Source organism: Gigantopelta aegis, chromosome 4 (assembly GCF_016097555.1).
Source record: "Gigantopelta aegis isolate Gae_Host chromosome 4, Gae_host_genome, whole genome shotgun sequence".
Taxonomy (NCBI): domain Eukaryota; kingdom Metazoa; phylum Mollusca; class Gastropoda; order Neomphalida; family Peltospiridae; genus Gigantopelta; species Gigantopelta aegis.
The window spans coordinates 35,832,554-35,848,310 of NC_054702.1; the positions used below are offsets into that span (position 1 = coordinate 35,832,554).

General features: G+C 38.6%; 2 protein-coding genes across 2 annotated transcripts in view; one reads left to right on the forward strand and one right to left on the reverse strand.

Moving 5' to 3' along the window:
* Positions 1-5,816, forward strand: part of LOC121370480 — a 10,478-nt gene extending 4,662 nt beyond the window's left edge. Inside the window, exons 3-7 of the mRNA XM_041495735.1 lie at positions 345-380; positions 1,041-1,163; positions 3,821-3,829; positions 4,689-4,811; positions 5,609-5,816. Coding sequence (XP_041351669.1) covers positions 345-380; positions 1,041-1,163; positions 3,821-3,829; positions 4,689-4,811; positions 5,609-5,712 — 395 coding nt within the window. The 3' untranslated portion in view covers positions 5,713-5,816. The remainder of the gene's footprint in view (positions 1-344; positions 381-1,040; positions 1,164-3,820; positions 3,830-4,688; positions 4,812-5,608) is intronic.
* The window catches only part of LOC121370477 (leucine-rich repeat-containing protein 74B-like), a 71,766-nt gene that overhangs the window by 23,659 nt on the left and 32,350 nt on the right, over positions 1-15,757 (reverse strand). The gene's annotated exons all lie outside the window — the stretch shown is intronic.

Sequence of the window (15,757 nt, forward strand, 5' to 3'; positions counted from 1 at the left end):
GCAATTTTATTTCATCTAGTACCAATGCGTCAAGTATCCTTGTGCTTGAAACATGTATGGGGTACCTGTAAAAAAAAGTACTCGAATTTTGTGCGAAACTAGGGTAGTCATAGACGCTACCCGTTATCTCAGAAACGAGCAGCTTGATCCCCATTTTTTTCTGATTCACTTTAAGTGTAAGGGGTGGTAGTATTTATATCCGTGGCGTTTATGTCGGTTGATACGTTGCAGGTAGGAGTTTTAGCCACATATGTTACTATTGTCGTCTATGGGATTTGATTTGGTAGTATACACCCTTCAGATATACCGATATATATATGTGTAATATTCTTATATCGTTTCAGCTGTTTTAGAGCTCGACCCTTCTACACAAATTAAAGGTGAGTTGTTTACTATAATGAGCAATTGGAAGTGATGGTCCAGGGTTCGACACTGGTCACTGGAACATACAAGACCAGCGACGAGCAGCAAACCATTATTCTTAGATAATGGGTAGAAATGATAAACGTAAATCACCTTGACAAATCGTAGTTCACAATAAGACCAGTTGCATACAAGATAAATATCATTCATAGCTAACGTAGTGATTTGAGTTTCTTTGTTTCACTCTCAGAACATTGTGATTTGAGTTTCATTGTTTCACTCTCAGAACATTGTGATTTGAGTTTCTTTGTTTCACTCTCAGAACATTGTGATTTGAGTTTCTTTGTTTCACTCAGAACATTGTGATTTGAGTTTCTTTGTTTCACTCTCAGAACATTGTGATTTGAGTTTCTTTGTTTCACTCAGAACATTGTGATTTGAGTTTCTTTGTTTCACTCTCAGAACATTGTGATTTGAGTTTCTTTATTTCACTCTCAGAACATTGTCATTTGTGTTTCTTTGTTTCACTCTCAGAACATTGTCATTTGTGTTTCTTGTTTCACTCTCAGAACACTGTTATGTGTGTTTCTTTGTTTCACTCTCAGAACATTGTGATTTGTGTTTCTTTGTTTCACTCTCAGAACATTGTAATTTGTGTTTCTTTGTTTCACTCTCAGAACCGTGTGCTGATCATCCACTCAAATGGAAGACTTGCAAAGCTCTGCGTGAAAAACACTTGTGTGACAAATTTCCATATCAGAAGAAAATATTGTGCCGGAGAAGCTGTGGCGTTTGTAAAGGTTTTGTGTCTTGTTTTCAAAGCAGTATTACATCCAGAATATTTATCATTGAATACATGTGAAGGGTCCAAGGGAATAACCTAACTTGCCCACTTTTGACATATTGGTCGATTATCTAGAATGTGGTAAATAATTAAATTAAAATAATGTGTGGTCACATGCACCGTGAGTCACACGCCATATTAATATTATGAAATACATAAAAATACAATGGAATAACATGTGATTTTCAGTCATTGTTATAAAGATCGTGTATGTTAAGCTCACAGTAACATAATGAAATACATAGAGGATATTTCATGTTTTTGTCAAATATGATTTATATCTCATTGAATGAAGTTTGCAATCATTTCTCACGAGTCGCGCTTCTGCGACGAGTGTGATATGATTGCAAACTTCACGAGATGAGATATAAGTATAGGTTAGAAGGCATTAAAACGTTTCTTCAGAAATAAGAAGGGGCAGAGCGAAGCGGAGTCCGTTCTTATTTCTGAAGAAACGTCTTTTGCCTTCTAACCGATTTAGACGGCATTTCATAGGTTCATTACTTGATATGGGCAGGGCAAGCGTAATTGCGTGTTCGCGCCAGTTGTTTTGACGTCATTCGTACAGCTCTTGGCGATGATGTCTGGCCAATTGTGTCGAAGTAATTTTGGTCACGTGACTTGTCATTAAGACGGCTTTTTGGTGTGTCTTCATGATTAAGACGATCGAAATGCTGATATTGGTTGAATTGGAGAGAAACCGAGGAAATGCCGCCTAAATCATACTTGACAAAAAACATGAAATTTTCTATTTATTATATAACTTTTGGCAATTTACCTTTATTATTAAAATGCCAGCAAAAAAATAGTTCCGGCTTTCTTACAGTGAAGATAACACTTTCTACAGTGACGATAACACATTTTAGTGTGAAATAGTGAAATGTTCACTCTAAAATGTGTTATCGTCACTGAGTGACTGATAACACTTTTATTTCACTGATATTTTAAGATATTTCACTAAATGTTCTATAATAAAAATATTCAATTATGGTGGGTCGTTGATGGTTGTTGGTATAATTGAAAGTGACGTTATTAGCAATTGGAACAGTCTAAGTTGACGGTTCAAGGGTCTACAGTTAGATTGTAGCCATACACATTTAGTTCCGTAGAAAAACGATTCAGTTTACAATGGACATACCCATATTGAGGTTTTAGATTTGCGGGTGTTGTTGTCTATTTGATGCCGGCAAATGTTTCATGTTTAACCTCGGGCTAACGCCTTCGGTCACAACTGACATTTGCGGGATCAAATAGACAATAACACCCGCAAATCTAAAAAACCCATATATGGTTATCTTCTAAATATTTCACGTTTGCATTACTACAGAGTTGTAAACTTGAAACTTCAATTATCTCAAAATACCAAACATGTGACATCGTGGATTATTCCCGTGGACCCTACATGTATCTATCCATTTAAAAGAGACCACGTACATGACTTTTATAATCACTGTACCACGGGCGTAGGAAGGTGCTAAAACTTGCGTGGGAGGGGGTAGGGACACAACACACATGCACACTCACACATATATAACTGCAAAGTGGGGGGCACATGTCCCAGGCCCGTAGCATTGTGGACATTATTGGGGATGAGGGGCAACTGAACGAGCGCCGAAGGCGCGAGGTATTTGGGGGTCCGGGGGCATGATTCAAAAGTTATTTGCCCGTTACTGTAACTCTCGCCGTTAATCTCGATCCGTTAGTCTCGCTACAACTTTTACATTCAGTCGAAATGTAAAGGTTATCAACAAAACAAAAATATTATTGGGAGGGCGGGCCCCCTGCCCCCCCCCCCCCGCTACGGGCCTGTGTCCTCCTGTTCCCCCCGGCCTGTGTCCCCCTGCCACCCCCCCCCCCCCCCGCTTCCTACGTCAGTGCTGTACGCCATTCTTCGATGTTTTTCATTTGTTTTATTTTAAATTAAATTGTTTTGTGAACATTGCAAAGGATTAAAAACACAACGACAGCGATGTATGTTGTATGAAGTCAGTCGACGATAGCGGTTGACAGCGACAACGTAGCAGTTTATTAAAACTATAGTTACGTTTGTATTTTGTATTAGTAAATGATGTTATAGTATGATACGGAGAGACTGCTGCTTTAAGAACTAATAACCTCAATAAGTGTGTAACGAAAACACTGAACACGTCAGTTATTGAACTGTAGTCCGTCCCACAGGGAATGACTTTTTTTCCCAGCTATGAAATTTACTACAAATTATTTATTTCAAAATAGTATTTTGTTGTTATTTCCAAAACACTTTTACTTATCTTCTTACGTCAACCAAACTGAAATTATTTACAAAAAACATTTTTTATAGAATGATGGGACGGACTATACAGTTTTTTGTGGTTTTTTCTAACACTGTATTTTTTCAATATTCAAAAGTAACGTGAAATAATTTGGCACTATTTGCACAAAACCAACCACTCATTAAAACATTGTAAACTTTGACATGTATGGTAAGAGCTAATTTTACAGATCTTTTTAGCGTGAAATTGTTAAAATAATAATAATAATATTTGGTTTTCTTCTTTTTACCTTTTTTTTTGTTTGTTTCGGCATGCCCTTCAACTACTACTACAACTACTACAACACGGGAACCAACTACAGCACCACTAGGTTTGTATCTAAACCAGTAATTTAATACTACGGTCTGATGACATCAGTAACAAGTTGAAATTAAAATATGACACTAGAGCACACTGCGTTCCAAGTTTTGAAAAATAATTTCAAAAGTTAAAAAAAGAAAATTGTTTTCTTTTACGACACCAAAAGAGCACACTGATTTATTAATAATAGGCTACTGAATGTCAAACATTGGTAATTTTGACTCATGTAGTCTTACAAATCTTGCTTATGCACCATAGTAATTGATCTTTTATGTGCACCATTCAACAGACGGGATAACACATACCACGGGATTTGATATACTTGTCGTGGTGCACTGGTCGGAACGAGAAATAGCCCGATGGGCCCACTGGCGGAGATTGATCTTAGACTGACCGCGCATCAAGTGAGCGCTTTACTACTGGGTTACGTTCCATCCCTTAATTTCAAAAGATTATAGAACATAATTACTCTCTCTCTCTCTCTCTCTCTCTCTCTCTCTCTCTCTCTCTCTCTCTCTCTCTCTCTCTCTCTCTCTCTCTCTCTCTCTCTCAAAGAGTATCTCACTGTACAGAATACACAAATCCAGTAACAAACCATAGGACATCATTATTTGAATGAATGAATGAATGAATGAATGAATGGATGGATGCATGAATGAATGGATGAATGGATGGATGCATGAATGAATGCATCAAAATACACATCGGCTATTGGTTATCACAAATGGTAAGTATATCATTATTCATCCATAATCCTTTAGACAAACAGTAACTCATTACAAACGTACTAAGACTCGAAACATTGTGATTTTATTTTATTTATTTATTCATTTTTATTTTATTAATTTTTTGTTTTTGTTAACTTTTAGAAGCATGTGTAGATAACCCTCTCAAAAAGAAGACTTGCGATGCTATGCGCAGGAAACACTTGTGTGACACATTCCCATACATGAAACGGCGGGTTTGTCCGCGGAGCTGTGGTGTTTGTACAGGTATTGTGTCATCTTGTTTAGAATAAATTACATTATAATTGTTTTCTTTAAAGTTCATTGCTATAAAATTTCACTTTTGCAATTGTTTAAGGGGAAATGATACTATTCGGTCAAAATTTAAAAGTCATTACACTTTCTTGAAATTTTCACATATTGTAAAGATATCCTTATATTACTGGAAAACCATAGGTCACCGGACAAAATTTTGATCCACGGGCCATAAAGTGTGTATTAACATATTATCAAAAGCTGATACCCGAAATGGTTATTTTTCAAATATAAGACTTAAATTACTAGTTTTAACGGTTAAAAATAAAATTTTAATGTGAAAAGAAGGGAGGGTTTTTTTTAATTATAAAGAACTGCATTAAAAAGATAAATGCGAAATAGTGGTGCATTCTAATTCTAGCAAATAATGGACATAGCACTTTTTTTTTGTCAACCCTCGATATGAACTATACAAAAAAAAAACATGATTGAAACCAATTTTTAAATGCTTTTTAAATTTGGTCGGAAATAATTTTAAAAATATTTATTTGACTCAACTCACTTTTATTTACAGTTATATGGAGGGGTTCTAGCACTGTATATTTTTCAATATTCCAAACTAAAATGAAATAATGGCATTTTCTACACAAAACACCAATCAAACAAAAATAATTCCAATTCGAAGGATAAATTCAGACGAATGTAAAAGCATGTCATTTGCAAATCATGTCAATTGTTAATTTGAATATAATAATAATAATAATAATAATAATAATAATAATAATCATAAAACGTTTTTGTGTTTGCAGTTCTTCCACCTACTATAGCTACAACAACTACTACTACAACCACAACTACTACTACGACACAAAAACCAACTACAATGTGGCAAGGTTCGTTTCCAAACGGATGATATTCATTTCTGGTTTGATGACATAAGTTATATCACACTGAAATCGTGTATTTTAATTGTGCGTTTGGAATATACTATTATGAAAAAATCCACTGTGTCAGCTGTTTTTGTTTATTCGTTTTTGTTGGATTTCTATGCAATTCCTTGGCATGCATTCCAGTTATGTGGGTTGTCTGTCCAGAACAGTAGGTTGATGGTCGGTTGTTAGTGGTTATTGAGAGATCAGTGAGCGTAGGGGCAACCCACCAACCCCACCCCACAGACACACTCCATCCATCCTTCTCTCTCTATCTCTTTCTCCCCTTCCCACATTCTCTCTCTCTCTCTCTCTCTCTCTCTCTCTCTCTCTCTCTCTCTCTCTCTCTCTCTCTCTCTCTCTCTCTCTCTCTCTCTTTTCGTAAAACGGGACTCAGGACCCATATTTTTCGAAGCAATCTTAACGGCTACGAAATCGTAAAACCATCGTAGGGTATGACGTCACTACAGCACACGCCATAGTGACGTCAGAGTCTACGATGTATTTACGATTTCGTAGCGCTAAGATAGTTATTTCAAAAATACGGGCTCAGGTGTGTATATATCTGGTAGAAACGATAACGTTGTAATTCTGTAGACAAACTCACTAATTAGTTAGGTGCGCTCTGTCATAATATAACGTCCCACCTATTCAGGTACCTTTTACAAACATTGTAGAACAACAAAAGCCATGATTGCAGCTTGGGGTGGTCAGACGGAAGCCATCTTGGTTTTCAAAATGGTCGCTTATATGATTATAATTTTGTCATCACTCCAGATGTGAATGTCGTGTGATGTTAATTTTGGTGACTACACACATATTTTTAATGCCCAAGAGTAAAACACAATTTTAATTCAGCCATGTTAATATGATTGAAAACCGTCTTGGATTTCAAAATGGCCACCAGTGTCTACGACTCCCTGTCTTTCGCCATAAATCCGATTTCACAGTTTTTCGTCAGACTGGTTAGACTGAAACAAATTGCAGAACAATTCTATTTTGTTTTGGAAAGTACATAAGATCATTTATAAGTACTGAAAAGTTAAACAAAAATATTAAAATATATTTGTTTTACGAAGCGATCTTAGTGATAACATCATCTTAAATGCACGCTCTTAACTTGATCTTAGCACTAAAATCGCTTCGTAAAACGGGGACCAAGCCTGGTGCTTATAGAATTTTTAGAGTCTAGACTCGAGACTCTAATAGAGTCTGAGACACTACTGTCATGACAACGCCATACAAATTGTATGCGTTTGACGTCATTTAAAATTGAGTCTGGACTTTAAAAGTTTTATAAGCACAGGGCCAGGAAGTGGTAAAATGTCGTAACGCCATATTTTTTTAAGGTTTAAGGGGTTGTTTTTTGGGGGTTTTTTTTGACAGCATTGCTAAATGCAAAACATATTTAAGTACATCTCTGCAAGTTAAAGTTTGTTTTGTTTAACGATACCACTAGAGCACATTGGTTTATTAATCATTGCTATTGGATGTCAACGTTTGGTGATTTGGCATATAGTCTTAGAGAGGAATCCCGCTACATTTTTCCATTAGTAGCAAGGAATCTTTTATATGCACCATTCCACAGACAGGATAGCACATACCATGTCCTTTGATATCCTCTGCCAGATGTATATGTAACAGAAAAATCAACCTCCACTGAGGGGATTCGAACCAGAGAGTCCAGCGCTCTATCAACTGAGCTAATAGGGGAATTTCTACTAGCTACTGCTAGTAGGAGCACTTTATATCAACACTACTATATATAACGATCATAAACCAGTTTCATTTGAACCATCTGGACTTCCACTTGTTTTGGAAATAAAAGATGTAGTTGTTAACATGCTGTACAGCATAGTGAATGAAAACAGTAAATGTATTAACGTAAATTCACGAGTAAAGACACCACCGAAGCTTCTCAATACCCTCCATGATATGCTATAGTATCTTATTTGACCGGCTAATAAATGTGGTTAACAAGCTCTGAAAGACATCAACAAGATGACAGAGGTTGGACAAGAGGGATTTATACAATTTTATTTTAGAGATGTTTATAACTGTGATTATAGGATCCAGTGAACAAACTAAAATTGTTCATCAGCTAGACAGACAATCATGGTAAAAGATGGAGAGCAAATGAGATAATTCGAGGACAATAGGGCGCTATTTGTCTACATACGAGTGTACTTAACTTGATCTTGAAAAAAAAAGACCAATACCAAGACCAGAGTGTTTAACGTTCGCATTCAGAGCAAGCTATTGTAGCGCACGTCTGTCCTGGGCACAGTGGTATGGTGCTATGGAATTTGGCATGTCCCGTAGGATTACGCCAAAGAGAATGGGTGCTCATTTTGATGAAGGAATTTAGCCGCAATTTTGAACGGTTGGTCGAAAAGGAAAAGATATGGAGCTACGTGTAGGTTTGGAATTTAGTAGCTCGTTAATTGGACCTATCTTGAAAAAAATGTGAAACATAATATATTAAATATTTGTCATACCACGTGCACTATTTGCAGCAGGAGGCCCCCTCTTCACCAAATAGTGGTTTGGTGTCAATCCAATAACTGACAATGTTTACAATTGTTGCAAATGAAAGGAATGATAATGGATGATAAAGATAATACCCCCCCCCCGTGTGTTGTGATATCATAATTTATGATATCACAAGACACTCGGGGAGTATCCTCTATTTATCATAGAATGAACGAACGAATGAAAGAATGAACATTTAACGACACCCCAGCACGAAAAACACATCAGTCTATCTCATATACTATAAAGATCAACACTAAACAAAGTTGTAGAGAATTATGATAACTAGACAGTGTTTCGGTAATATTGCTTGACCATGCAGAAACCACTCGCATACATATTAATCATTCAAGTATTAAAGAAGAGGAAGACACGAAGGAGACATTCTTCATTATTTTCCGTACTTTTATATCAAATGGGACTATTTGAATTACTTTCCAAAATAATGACATTCGTGTGATAACTATCAGACATTGTCCCATTTCTTGTCAAGGTACATTTTGTGACAGGAATTTTGCGCGGCGTCTTAGAGTCAAACAACTTGAAACCATCTACAGTACCCTTGATCCCATATAAGGTGCAGCATTGCTAGTCGTTTATGCATCAGCAGATGTTACTGGTCGATTTTCTGACAAGTTGAAGAAAGTTTGTTTTGTTTTTGTTAAACATTTGGTAATTCTGACATAATAGTCTCAGGGTGGAAACCCGCTACATTTTTCCCATTAGTAGCAAGGGATCTTTTATATGCACCATCCCACAGACACGATAGCACATACCACGGCTTTTGATATATTAGTCTTGATGCACTGGCTGGAACGAGAAATATCCCAAACGGTCCACCGACGGGACCTAGACCGACTGCGCATAAGGCGAGCGCTTTATCACTGGGCTACGTCCCGCCCCATTACAAGTAGACGAAGATATGTAGGGAAGTGATTAAAGAACGGCATGCAGACACCCACACAGCTTGTTGTAACACAGACCATTCAAAGCCTTAAGTGTCATCCTTGAAGATATGTAGGGAAGTGATTAAAGAACGGCATGCAGACACCCACACAGCTTGTTGTAACACAGACCATTCAAAGCCTTAAGTGTCATCCTTGAAGATATGTAGGGAAGTGATTAAAGAACGGCATGCAGACACCCACACAGCTTGTTGTAACACAGACCATTCAAAGCCTTAAGTGTCATCCTTGAAGATATGTAGGGAAGTGATTAAAGAACGGCATGCAGACACCCACAGAGCTTGTTGTAACACAGACCATTCAAAGCCTTAAGTGTCATCCTTGAAGATATGTAGGGAAGTGATTAAAGAACGGCATGCAGACACCCACACAGCTTGTTGTAACACAGACCATTCAAAGCCTTAAGTGTCATCCTTGAAGATATGCAGGGATGTGATTAAAGAACGGCATGCAGACACCCACACAGCTTGTTGTAACACAGACCATTCAAAGCCTTAAGTGTCATCCTTGAAGATATGTAGGGAAGTGATTAAAGAACGGCATGCAGACACCCACACAGCTTGTTGTAACACAGACCATTCAAAGCCTTAAGTGTCATCCTTGAAGATATGTAGGGAAGTGATTAAAGAACGGCATGCAGACACCCACACAGCTTGTTGTAACACAGACCAAGAACGGCATGCTAGGACACTTCAAAGACCTTGTAACACAGACCATGTCAAAGCCTTAAGTGTCATCCTTGAAGATATGTAGGGAAGTGATTAAAGAACGGCATGCAGACACCCACACAGCTTGTTGTAACACAGACCATTCAAAGCCTTAAGTGTCATCCTTGATATGCAGGGATGTGATTCAAGAACGGCATGCAGACACCCACACGGCTTGTTGTAACACAGACCATTCAAAGCCTTAAGTGTCATCCTTGAAGATATGTAGGGAAGTGATTAAAGAACAGCATGCAGACACCCACACAGCTTGTTGTAACACAGACCATTCAAAGCCTTAAGTGTCATCCTTGAAGATATGTAGGGAAGTGATTAAAGAACGGCATGCAGACACCCACACAGCTTGTTGTAACACAGACCATTCAAAGCCTTAAGTGTCATCCTTGAAGATATGCAGGGATGTGATTCAAGAACGGCATGCAGACACCCACACAGCTTGTTGTAACACAGACCATTCAAAGCCTTAAGTGTCATCCTTGAAGATATGTAGGGAAGTGATTAAAGAACGGCATGCAGACACCCACACAGCTTGTTGTAACACAGACCATTCAAAGCCTTAAGTGTCATCCTTGAAGATATGTAGGGAAGTGATTAAAGAACGGCATGCAGACACCCACACAGCTTGTTGTAACACAGACCATTCAAAGACTTAAGTGTCATCCTTGAAGATATGCAGGGAAGTGATTAAAGAACGGCATGCAGACACCCACACAGCTTGTTGTAACACAGACCATTCAAAGCCTTAAGTGTCATCCTTGAAGATATGCAGGGATGTGATTCAAGAACGGCATGCAGACACCCACACGGCTTGTTGTAACACAGACCATTCAAAGCCTTAAGTGTCATCCTTGAAGATATGTAGGGAAGTGATTAAAGAACAGCATGCAGACACCCACACAGCTTGTTGTAACACAGACCATTCAAAGCCTTAAGTGTCATCCTTGAAGATATGTAGGGAAGTGATTAAAGAACGGCATGCAGACACCCACACAGCTTGTTGTAACACAGACCATTCAAAGCCTTAAGTGTCATCCTTGAAGATATGCAGGGATGTGATTCAAGAACGGCATGCAGACACCCACACAGCTTGTTGTAACACAGACCATTCAAAGCCTTAAGTGTCATCCTTGAAGATATGTAGGGAAGTGATTAAAGAACAGCATGCAGACACCCACACAGCTTGTTGTAACACAGACCATTCAAAGCCTTAAGTGTCATCCTTGAAGATATGTAGGGAAGTGATTAAAGAACGGCATGCAGACACCCACACAGCTTGTTGTAACACAGACCATTCAAAGCCTTAAGTGTCATCCTTGAAGATATGCAGGGATGTGATTAAAGAACGGCATGCAGACACCCACACAGCTTGTTGTAACACAGACCATTCAAAGCCTTAAGTGTCATCCTTGAAGATATGTAGGGAAGTGATTAAAGAACGGCATGCAGACACCCACACAGCTTGTTGTAACACAGACCATTCAAAGCCTTAAGTGTCATCCTTGAAGATATGTAGGGAAGTGATTAAAGAACGGCATGCAGACACCCACACAGCTTGTTGTAACACAGACCATTCAAAGCCTTAAGTGTCATCCTTGAAGATATGTAGGGAAGTGATTAAAGAACAGCATGCAGACACCCACACAGCTTGTTGTAACACAGACCATTCAAAGCCTTAAGTGTCATCCTTGAAGATATGTAGGGAAGTGATTAAAGAACGGCATGCAGACACCCACACAGCTTGTTGTAACACAGACCATTCAAAGCCTTAAGTGTCATCCTTGAAGATATGCAGGGATGTGATTAAAGAACGGCATGCAGACACCCACACAGCTTGTTGTAACACAGACCATTCAAAGCCTTAAGTGTCATCCTTGAAGATATGCAGGGATGTGATTCAAGAACGGCATGCAGACACCCACACAGCTTGTTGTAACACAGACCATTCAAAGCCTTAAGTGTCATCCTTGAAGATATGCAGGGATGTGATTCAAGAACGGCATGCAGACACCCACACAGCTTGTTGTAACACAGACCATTCAAAGCCTTAAGTGTCATCCTTGAAGCGTATGTCTGCTAGCTGTATTTGCCTTGGACAGAACTGGCGGATGTAGTAAGCTGGTTCTGAGGGTCTATCTTCAACTAGGCAGCAGTGACGACTTTGAGAGAGTCATTCGGCCAAGTTAAGATTATCACAACCACAGCATTATGATTGGGATGTGGTTGACGGGCTCTTTCATCAAGTGATGACTTGAGTGTCGCCTACTTCTGGCCTGGTGCTTATAAAACTGTTAAAGGCTGGACTCGAGACTCTAATAGAGTCTGAGATACTAATGTCATGACAACGCCATACAAATGGTATGTGTGTGACGTCATTAGAGTTTCAGTTTTGACTTAATAAAAGTTCACCCAATAAAATATCCCTGTGCACAGTTACAATGCGAATGCAAATGTTGCAAATATCTAAAAAAAAACAAAAAAAACACAAAAAAAACCCAAACAAAAACAACCAACAAAAAACCCAACAACAAACAAAGACAGGACTTCATAGGACAAATGTATTTACGTGTTCTGATTACAAATTGATGAAAATTCTAAAGAAACTGTCTTTTTGTGTCAAAGTAGTGAGAGTGAGGCATATTAAGATGCTAGAATTAATTTTTAACATGGCCAAAACAAGAAACCTTTGCCAATTTACAAGCGAGTTCCAGCTTTTCACGACTTGTATAACATATTGTATTTTCTGATTTACCATTATCATCCCTCAACAGGCTTATTGCAAAGAATGGACATTATTATACATTAAAAAATAATCATCCTGTTTATTAAAGATTTGTTAGTCTTTTGAGTAATTTTACTCCATTTAAAACTTGTATTAATAATACTTTTAATGTACATCCCAGTGGTAAAAGGGGCGGGACGTAGCCCAGTGGTACAACGCTCGCTTGATGCGCGGTCGGTCTAGGATCGATTCCCGTCGATGGGCCCATTGAGATATTTCTCGTTTCATCCAGTGCACCACGAATGGTATATCAAATGCCGTGATATGTGCTATCATGTCTGTGGGATGGTGTTTATAAAAGATCCATTGCTGCGAATCGAAAATAATAGTCCACGAAGTGGCGACAGGGGGTTTCCTCTCTCAATATATGTGTAGTCCTTAACCATATGTCCGACGCCATACAATGTGTTGAGTGCGTTGTTAAATAAAACAGTTTCCTTCCTTCCCAGTGGTAAAGGTAAACAATAACAACAGTACATATTTTGTATATGTGGAGGGTCTTAAATTCGTAAGACTGAAAACAATTGATTTGTTACTCGTATCACTTAAATTATATGTTCTTTAAGCCAATTGCCATTGAACATATAGGTTTATGCTAGGATAGTACTACCAAATGCCACGACGGAGTTGGCCAACACGCCGATCTCTCGACCTGAGCGCTCTTACATATCGATTGTTGTTGTATACGACTCCTATACTAGTTGTTAGTAGAGCAAACCCATCGTAAGTAGGGAGTTGGAGGAAATTACAACGCAATCATCGAGTTGGCTACCTCTGCAAGATTGCCATTGCGACTAACCTTGCCCTCTGGGGTGTATAGAAGGTATCTAAACAGGTGTGATCTTCTAATAACTTATAGCTTACGGGATGACACAAGCCCCCTGACGCAAAACCATACTAAAACTCGACTTGTTGTGATGTGTGTCTCTGTGTCACTTTTAGGACCATGCACAGACCACCCTCTCAAAGGGACGTTGTGTGCTATTCTGCGCAAAAGACGCTTTGTGTGAAACATGTTCTTATGCGAAGAAACAGTATTGTCCGTGGAGCTGTGGTTTCTGTACAGGTTCTGTGTTTTGTAGTTCAAGAAGAGTTACTTATTTAACCGTGTTATGAAACCTAAAGGCAACACACCACGGTTTGTCGTGTCGTTACTTGCTGTAGCAGTTTAATATAGTTAGATTTAGGAAGTAGTTCCCCATAAAAAAAAAGGGGGCGGGACGTAACCCAGTGGTAAAGCGCTCGCTCCATGCGCGGTCGGTCTAGGATCGATCCCCGTCGGTGGGCCCATTGGGCTATTTCTCGTTTCAGCCAGTGCACCACAACTGGTTTATCAAAGGCCGTGGTATGTACTACCCTGTCTGTGGGATGGTGCATATAAAAGATCCCTTGCTGCTAATCGAAAAGAGTAGCCCATAAAGTGGCGACAGCGGGTTTCCTCTCTCAGTATATGTGTGGTCCTTAACCATATGTCTGACGCCATATACCGTAACTAAAATGTGTTTAGTGCGTCGTTAAATAAAACATTTCTGTTTCTATAAATAAATAAAAAATACTTAAAAATTCTTATATTATGGGTTTTTAAAAAAATGTCTGATTATTACATATAGGCTGACCTCTGTAGTATTTAAATAACTCATTGGTTTGAAGTAACTTGTTATATGTAGTAGTAACTGACAACAACTGTGCAAGTGGCATGATGCCACGTGTGTAACAGCAACACTAGGCCGTGGTCAGGCATAGGGGCCATTAATTGAAAAATGTCGTGGTCGACCTATGTTGATTTTTTTTACACGGTACTTATCAGTTGAGAGCACTTCCTAAAATTAGTAGTCACATGACCCTCTCGACAGTGTTGTATGTTTCACAGAATACATTCTGACATAGAAATTGTATTGAACTGCATGGAGTAATTAATGGTGGTGTGTAACTGTAACACTCAACAAGCTAAGGAGATCCAATCAGTTCCTTCTAGTACTACATCTACCAATATTCAAAACTAAAATGAAATAATTTGACATCATATTTTACAGAAAACTAATCACCCATATTACCAAAAACTTTCGAATGTTTTCCGACGTTGCACGTTGGTAAAGCGTTCGCTTGATATATGGTCGGTCTAGGATCGGTCCCCGTCGGTGGGCGAATTTGGGCTATTTTTTGTTACAGCCAGTGCTCCACAACTGGTATAATAAAGGCCCTGGTATGTATTATCATGTCTGTTGGATAATGCATATAAAATATATCTAGCTACTTTTTGGTAGCCTTTTGTGTGGCAGCAGCGGGTTTCCTCTCTAATTATCTCTGTTACACGTAACCATATTTCCGACGCTACATAACCGTAGTTAAAATGTCTTGAGTCCATCGTCAAATAAAACATTTCACTATTTTCTTCGAATGCCTACCCAGGCCCATAGTTTAGACACATTTCAAGTTGCCAGCAAAATGTTTATCATCTGGAGCACAACTGTTTTAAAGTTGATGATATAGGTTACCAAATAGTGTAGTACCCACCCTATATGACTTGTTTCGAAATAGTCATAAGCGTACCCCCCCCCCCCCCCCCCCCCTAGTTCTAGAGCAAAACCTCAAATTCGGGCAAAAATGATAGAGATATTCGGACACAATGTGCTAACCTGAGACCTTTTTACCATGTAATTCCATCATTCTACCCTCAAAATTAGTTGTAACCCGTGTAAAAATGCTGAGTGATTGGCTTGCAGCCATATATAGCTGTTTGGTAGTAATGCTAATATGAATAAAAGTTGTTATCCAGATTCTGGCATTTTCGTTTAATTCGGGCAAAAGCAAACCTGCCCCCTTACAAAAATGGGAGCCCGTACGGCTATGGAAATAGCGTTATTGTGCATGCTTTATATACTATATTTAGAAAAGTGTATAAATCAGAAGATGGACACAAAATTGCATTTGAAAACCAGAATGTAAACAAAATGCAGTGCTCTTACTACAAAACCAGAGGTTTTGTCGTGAACTAAAACGATCAAGGCCAGGGCCCCGTTCCACGAAG